The sequence below is a fragment of the Prinia subflava genome, chromosome 1 (genome assembly GCF_021018805.1).
Source record: "Prinia subflava isolate CZ2003 ecotype Zambia chromosome 1, Cam_Psub_1.2, whole genome shotgun sequence".
NCBI lineage: Eukaryota > Metazoa > Chordata > Aves > Passeriformes > Cisticolidae > Prinia > Prinia subflava.
The window spans coordinates 38,772,914-38,781,090 of NC_086247.1; the positions used below are offsets into that span (position 1 = coordinate 38,772,914).

The 8,177-nt window shown below is 46.4% G+C and overlaps 1 protein-coding gene across 1 annotated transcript; it reads left to right on the plus strand.

Moving 5' to 3' along the window:
* Positions 1–3,170: 3,170 nt before the first annotated feature.
* On the plus strand, positions 3,171–7,886 carry PENK (proenkephalin). Its single transcript, XM_063419579.1, has 3 exons — positions 3,171–3,424; positions 3,913–4,054; positions 6,914–7,886. Exons 2-3 carry the CDS (start codon positions 3,917–3,919, stop codon positions 7,577–7,579), a joined length of 804 nt encoding a protein of 267 aa, XP_063275649.1. The 5' UTR covers positions 3,171–3,424; positions 3,913–3,916; the 3' UTR covers positions 7,580–7,886.
* Positions 7,887–8,177: the final 291 nt, after the last annotated feature.

Consider the following 8,177-nt stretch of genomic DNA (forward strand, 5'->3'; position numbering starts at 1 on the left):
CCATAGGACAATGGCGCCTCTGGCACTGCAAGCACTACTGTTGTAAAACCAGTATTCTTTTGGCTGGTATATTTTGATGGCAGATAAAAAGCAGTTGGTGTCTGTGGTAATTCTGGTTTATACAAATACTAAAGTTTTGTATCAACACCAAGACATTTGTATTAAAATATTAGTAGCAAAAAACAAGCTATTGTCTTTACTGCTGTGAAAAGTGTTCTCTTTCTCTTTCTGCCTCCCTATGTCTTTTTTTATCAGATCACCACTGCAGAGGAAATATTACCCTCCATGCCTACAGTGAGTAGTTTTCCTTAAGTAGTGTTTGTTCCACAGTATTTTGGCAGAATTTGCTAAATTCTCTCTTTGTTTCATCCTCTCTGTGCAAAGAATATTTTCCCTGTACAAAACTGAACTCAGACTGGGAACTATAGAGCTTTCATCTGCTGATGCTGGGAAAAGTGAGCTCTTCAGGAAATACCCTCCACACCACTCCTTTCTTGTATCACATCCTCTGTGAATATCAGCATCTTTCAGGAGGAAGGAAAGGACTCTGTGTAGCAGGCACTGTAAGGGAAAGGGTAGAACAAGAGTCCAGCTGGGACCTTCTTCCCATTCTCCACCCTGCCAGGCCCTGGGCACCCCTTTACAACCTTCATAAGGACCTAGGATGAGGACCACCAGTGATAGAGAGGAACCAGCTAAAGATGCAAATGACAGATAGGGAGAAGCAGATGAACCAAAGAGTCAGGGATATCTGTAGTCCTTGCAACAGCCACAGCTGGATTTCTTCTGCACACAGTGCTGGCTGTACACGAATACCTCTGCTCTCTCTCTCTCTCTCTCTCACTTGCTGAAAATGTCCTTGCCGATGTGCCCACCTTTCTCACTAGATCTCATCCTTTCCTTGTTTCCCACCATCAGCCAAAAGGCTTATGCACAGTAAAATAACCCTCTTCACTAGTTCACTTCTACACAGAATTTACAAGCCTTTTATTTGGTCTTTTTATAACCTTTACTCTTACTTCATCCCTTATCTTTTCCCATTATAATCTGTATTTTACCCACAGGGATAATCCGCACCGCTGTACACAGTGAGATTCTGACACTGGCTGGTTTTCATCATGAACAGATGAAGCACGGTGAGTGACATTAAACAGAGTACTGAAGGCTACAGCAAGCTGAGGAGCTGAGTGAGCTGGCTGGGCACAGATGCTCGTGTGCAGAATGATGAAAGCAGCAGCCTCTCAGCCCAGGGACACGGGATGTACACTGCCGGAGGAACAGTCAGGACACTACTGGGCTCTCTGTCCTGTCACACCATGCTGACTATTAGAGTGCAAGCCAGTAAATTATGGCAGGGCTGAGAGTCAGTAAGTGACCCAGAGGACTACTCTGATGATGTCCATCACAAAAAAGCTCTGCTTCTACTGAGTAACTTTGCTGCAAAAGAGACATTAAATGTGTCACTCCTGGAGTTAGTCAGTGCTTCCCTAACCAACTCAGGAACAAACTTGAAAGCAATCCTGCTGATTCAGTGGCATAGCAATTTGCTCATTGTTCCAAATGCAGATCCCTCACATGCTAACATAAATATACCCACTGGGATGATTTTTAAAATGTCTACCTCTTCTCTTGAGGCTCACTTACAAAGTTGGCTGATATTACTGCATAAACAGAAAGCCTCATTCTCTTCTCACATGCACTGTCTATAGGCAAGAGCAATGCCTTTAGCTTGAATGGATGCATTTCTGAAAATCCACACATTCATTTGAGTATCCTTAACCTGAGTCTGATAGCTGATGTAAAGACAAGACAGCAAAAATCATGATTTCCATACAGTAATAGTATTGTATTTCCTCTTACTGCTAAAGGATAAAGATCTGGCTGTATCTCAATGAGTGTGTGACATCAATGTACTGCAGCATCAGAAAAGGCAAATGAGACCTGGGGAGGTATAAATTGAGGTGTCTTCTTCCTCCAGGGAACATAATTACACATTACTGTCCTAATAAAATTTCAACTGACATACTGTGTTCTGTTCCCATCACTCATGCACAGAAATTATGAACTCCAACCACAGCAAATGCAGAGCAGAACATTCACATGACATCTTAGGACAGACTGATGGAGAGCACAGCTTGTTCACTTCAGCAAAATGAAGACTAAAGAGAATAATCCCACCCCAGAAACACACCAGGGAAAATGCTCTTTTAACTGAAGAACAATGCTGGAAGACAATCAAGTTAATACAGAACAGCTAGAAATAATTTGGGGTTGGAAGCAGAAGTTGGCATCTGACAGTCAAAGAAATGCAGCTGAGCATGGCTGGGGCAGAGCCCTCTACAAACAAGAGGCGCTAGGAATCACTGTCATTGCTTTATGCCTGTTCCCCAAGACGTCAGTCGGAGCACAACAGTGAGCAGCCCTGGCTGCTGTGCTTGAGAACCTTGTAGAAGTGCCTGGAGGTTCGCTTCTCTCTGGTTCTTTCCTATTTGTGTTTTCCTGGGTACCAAAATTGTGACAACAGTGCATATCTACCCATACTCATGAATTTCAACAGTTTCAAATCGAAACCCCTGTCTTCTGCCTTGATCTAACAAAATCTGCTTCTCCCAAACTATTACATTACACCTAAGGCCCGGGGAGGGAGGCAGAAGAGGTGCAGCAAGAACTCTCAGCACCAGCAGCTTGGGGGTCCGGCAGAGTGGGAGATAGGGAAGAAACAAGGGAAAAAGGATTAAAAACAAACAAAAAGCCACCCAACAAACAAGTAACTAAAAAAAGCAATCCCATACCAGAAATTCCCAACCCCAGTCCCGCTCTCGGCGTTGTGCGAGGCTCTTTGGGGACCCTGCGCCCGCTGCCCCGGGGAGCGGGGTTACCTGCGAGAGGCAGCCGCCAGTCCTCAGCCCACCCCCGCATGACTCAGGCGCTGTCTCATTCCCCGCCCGCCCCCGGTGAAAACTTCCCCCGCCAACTTTCCCGGGGCCGGTTCCCGGTCCCCCGCTCCCCCTCCCGGTGGCAGGGGCACACACACCCCCTCATCCCGAGCCCCGCTGGAGTCACGGCCGGCGAGGCGGTGGTGCCGGGGGGAATGTCGTCGTCGCCGCGTCAGCGGGAGCCCGACGGCGATTGGGGGAGGCCGCCCTCTCCCCGCGGTCACCAATTATAAAGTGCCGCCGCCGCCGCCCGCACACGCTCCGCAGCGGCGCGCCCGGCCCCGGCAGCGGGCTCGGTTCGGCGCCCCCCGCGCCGCCCTCGCTGGAGCTGCCAGAGGGCCCCGGCTCTGCCTCCCTCCCTCCCCAGGGGCTTCTCCGGAGGCTGCTCGGGCTCGCTATAAATAATAGTGGCTCCGACGCCGAGCCTTCAAGCAAGGCGCAGCTTCTTCCTCGGCAACTCCCGGGAGCCCCGAGGGCAGCGTGTGTGTGTGAGTGAGCGAGCGAGCTGCTCTGCCCGCGGTCGGGACCGGGGCTGCTCTGCCGGGGCTGCTGCCCGGCAGGAGTCGGGGAGGTTGCTCGGGGCGTCCCGGTGGGAAACCCTTCCCGGGAGGGGCCGGGATCCCGTCCGTGCCGCTCCGCGGTGCGTCTCTTCTCCCGCTGTGGTGCCGGCTTTTGCAGGCAGGGAGGGATAAAGTGTTCGGGCACTTTCACCAAACGGGATCCCCGGGCGCGTCATCCTCCGGCTGCGCTCCTGTTCCCAGGGCAGGTCAGTTGCCTTGCAGCTGCCAAGCGCCTGCTTGGTTGAAGCTCCCGCTTACCTCACAAGCGCGATCACCGAGGCCCTAAAGAGCGTGAGTTTAGCGGAGTTGGTTTGAATCCTTTCACGCCGCCTTTTCCTGCTCCGGGGCTGGGGGGAGGCCGTGCCGGGGGTGGGAGCGTGAGGAGGCGGCTGCCGGCTGACCTGTCCTTCTTGCAGCCCCATGGCGTTGCTCCTGAGACTGGGCTGCTCGCTGCTGGCGCTCAGCACCTGCCTGCTCCCGAGGGCGCGGGCCGACTGCGGCCGCGACTGCTCCGCCTGCGCCTACCGCCTGGGACCCCGCGCCGGCATCCACCCGCTGGTAAGGGGCACCGGGCCGCCCCGAGCCCCCTCCTTGGAAGGGAGAAAGGGGCAGCGGGGAAAAGCAGCCAAATAAGAAAAATAAATAGTGGGGTAAGCGACCGGGGTGGCTTGGAAAACTCCTTTTCTGAAAGAGGGAGCGAGGGAGAAGAGGGTTTGGGGGCGCTGGGCACAGGGCGAGGAGGGAGCGCCCGTCCCTCCCGTCCGTCCGTCCGTCCCGTCCCTCCCGTCCGTCCCTCCCGCCGCCCAGCGAGTGGCGGCCTTCGGAGACAGGGACAGACGACACCTCGCTGGGAGAAGGAAAAGGCCAGATGAAAACATAAGGAGGAAGGGAATCCGACCGGAGCGAGCATCTCTGCAGGGCAGGGAGAGGTCGGTGCCAGGCATTGTAGCACCGACAGGACGGGGGGAAGCCGGGCAGAACGGGAGCGAAGTTCCCGACCTTTGTCCGCTGGCTCCACGGTAAGATGAGCTCTCTCCGGGCAGCTGAAAAGATCTGCCTGACATCTTACTAAAAAATAATTTTTAAAAAGGGGTTGAAGCCTGTTTGAGTAGCAGTAACTTCTCTGCTTCTCTCTGCACGGTGCTGCACGGTGCTAGGAATATATGTGTGAAAGACTTTGGCTTCTTAGACAGCTCATGCTAAATCCAGAATGAGGGGGTCTGGGGGGTGGGGGTTATCTGTAATTTTTATGTTGTTGAAATAATTTAAAAGAATAGTCACAGAGGCATCTCAACTTGAAATTTAAAGCTCAGGGTCAGTGAAAGCCTGGCATCCCTCAGCCCTTCCTGAAGGTGGGAACTCTGGCTGCCAGGTACTTTGCCAGTGGCATCGGTTGTTCCTGGCCTCAACTGGACACACACTGAGGCATCATGCTCTTGGCACATCTAAAGGATCTTAAAAATTTGTTCCTATCATGTCACTGGTTACTTGGAATCATGCAAAAGGAAGGACTTAGCTCTCTAGGCTAACACAGAATTAGGAACCACTGAGTATTTCTACTTACTCCAAAAGCTCAAGAACTATTAACCATAGCAGGCTCAGAAGGGCAATATTATTTGGACAGCTGGCACAATAGCTCCCTCTATTTTTTTTTTTTTTATTTTTTTTTTCCTTTGCTTACATTAGCTTTCAATCCAACTTTAGCTTTAATGACAACCAAGGTAAAAAAAGTGGTAGTTTGCCCTTATGGAGGGAGAGCTTTTCAGAGTATGTGTTCTGCATGTCTATATTGACAGTCTCTCGTGCACACCTTCAGTAATCATTAAAGAAAGAATCAAAGTCCTATTCTGCAAAGAAGTTTATTATCTAACTAGGTAAAGAAGCAATGTAGCGTACTTTGTATTTGTTAAACATGTATGAACAATTCTTGGAAACTATTGTTTCTATTTAGTATCTAGTGACATAATAGTGATATTAGTATCTAGTAACATAATTACTGAATTTATCACATTGTATTTGTAAGATAGGAGACTTTTCACACTGTACCTGGTCACTCACATTTATGGAGTGTGTTCATCTGACAACAGGAGGTTATTAAAACTGAGAAAGGGAGAGACCTATTCTTGCTTTGATTTAGAGCAATTCCAAAGTCAGACAAGCTGAATCTTATTCTCTTTACAGCATGACTACAATAGATGGTAATAAGTATGTTGTGATAGTTAAATTATTGTCTTGCAAAATACATAAATCTCTTTAATTTTCTTGTGATAGTACAAAAAAAATCATATTTAAATTTCTCAGACTAAAGTGAGGCTCAAGAGACAGGTTGTGCAGTGGGCAATGAGCTACCAGAGAGAGTAGTTGTGCTGGAGTTTAATTTCACACTTTAAAGTATGTTAGGATCCTTTGAACACATCATCTATAGTCAGAATGAGTTTCTCATATTGAAAATATTGATGATTTTTCTTTACCTATTGTGGTATGAAAACCATAGGCAAGAAGAAAAAACACTGGAATCACTTTATTTTACAACTGAAGGGAATGGCTGCACAAGAAACAAATTCCCCTGACACAAGAGAGATAATAGTAGCTAATATCTATGTTATTATAATCACAAGACAGGTTATGATATATGCATAAGATACTGAAAGCTTTTCTTATGTTTTAGCCTGAAAGTTTTTCAATACAGTCAGAAACAACACAACCTAGGGTGTTTTTTTTTTACTTGTCTTGGATGGTCACTGCTTTCCAGGTAGCAAAAATGGAACTCTGATCTTGCCCTAAGAGAGCCTGTATTTCTACATTTCTATTGGTACATTTGGTACGTTGCTATTGGAATGATCTGTTCCATGAAGAGAAACTAATGGCAACACACAGCCTTTAAAGCTATGCAGTTATTGAAGATACTGAACTGTACAGTACAGCTGTTTTCTTTGCAATGACCATACTGTGCAACTTATTTTCTAAAATTTCCGAATGATGCTTTTAATTATGAAGTTTGAATACACTTCTACGCTTGCATTATGAAGCAATCCACAATTGGTTTTTAGCTTCCCAGTAGTAAATTAAAAAAAATAAATCACAACTCACAGGAGTGTAAGGGAGATACCGGAAATGTACTTGTGGCTTCCTTTGAAACAAACATAGGGGCAACCTTGACACAAAGAACCCACAATTCATATTATCCGGTAGTCTCTTTCTTAGAGTGGAGGCTACCTTGTCCTTCAGAGAGGGATATGAAGAACTTCAAACCAGACAGGTACCAAATCAGCTGCTCCCAAAGAGCATTTTTTTCCAAGCCAGTCACAAAGAGAGGCTCACTCATGCTCTTTTATAAACAAGTAAATCTAAGATAAGGTCATAGTGAGGTGATAGTTACTATCAAATCATTCTCAGTAAACCACATCCATTTTTCAGGCATGTACACTAGAATGTGAAGGAAAACTGCCTTCTGCCAAAGCCTGGGAGACCTGCAAGGAGTTCTTGCAACTGGCAAAGCTGGATCTGTCTGAGGATGGCAATGTTGCTCCAGGAGACAAGAAAGAGCTGGATGAGAACCATTTGCTTGCGAAGAAGTACGGAGGCTTCATGAAAAGATATGGGGGGTTCATGAAGAAAATGGATGAGCTCTATCGGGCAGAACCAGAGGATGAAGCTAATGGAGGAGAGATCCTGGCTAAGAGGTATGGAGGGTTTATGAAGAAAGACTCGGATGACGATGCCCTTGCCAACTCCTCTGATCTGCTGAAGGAGCTTCTAGGAACGGGGGATAACCCTGAAGCGGCGCACTATCGAGAGATGAATGAAAACGACGGTGATGTCAGCAAAAGATATGGAGGCTTCATGAGAAGCATAAAGCGCAGCCCTGAATTGGAAGATGAGGCCAAAGAGCTGCAAAAGAGATATGGTGGCTTCATGAGAAGGGTGGGCAGGCCAGAGTGGTGGCTGGATTACCAGAAACGATATGGTGGGTTTCTTAAGCGCTTTGCCGACTCCATTCTCCCTTCAGAAGAAGATGGGGAAACCTATTCCAAAGAAGTCCCAGAGATGGAAAAGAGATATGGTGGTTTTATGAGATTTTAATACCTTTCCCTTTATCCCTTTTGTCCTAAATGAGAAAGACTGCCTTATTTGTCATAACTTATTGTAACGTGTTGCTTGTACTGTACAGTTTTTTACTGTCCTTGGTTAATGATGCAAACTGCGACTTGTTGTTTCAGGTTCCGTGTTCTTTCAAGTCAAATAACTACTTTCTGGTTTAGTCAAGTTTCAGTCTGTATTGTAATTTCCATGCTAGAACTATTTTGATTACTGTATTCGTTTTCTTTAAAGAGGAAATACATCTACAGTAGAGTTGCTTAACTGTACATACAATAAATTCCTCATCCTAACTGCAAAAATTCTGAAGTGCTATTTTTTTCTGTCTTTTAAACAAATATCATCTCAATTTTTCTTTAAGCCATCACAGCAATGCCAACCTTTTTTCCACAATTACAGAATTTGTAGTGCACACACAACAGTTGAAACATACTTTTGTCTTTAGTTTTCTGTTTCTTAGAACACTAGAATAATAAATAATTTTGATCAGTTGACAGAATAAATTTTTAAAGCCTAAATTTATAATTCATAGTGTTCAAGAATTGATATTAAAAAGAAAAATCACAAGTGTGTTTGACTTTAA

Excerpts from the sequence above, each read along its gene's own strand:
- PENK (XM_063419579.1), top strand. The coding sequence starts at position 3,917 with ATGGCGTTGCTCCTGAGACTGGGCTGCTCGCTGCTGGCGCTCAGCACC. Across the intron at positions 4,055-6,913 it reads GCGCCGGCATCCACCCGCTG|GCATGTACACTAGAATGTGA; the intron begins GTAAGGGGCACC and ends TCCATTTTTCAG.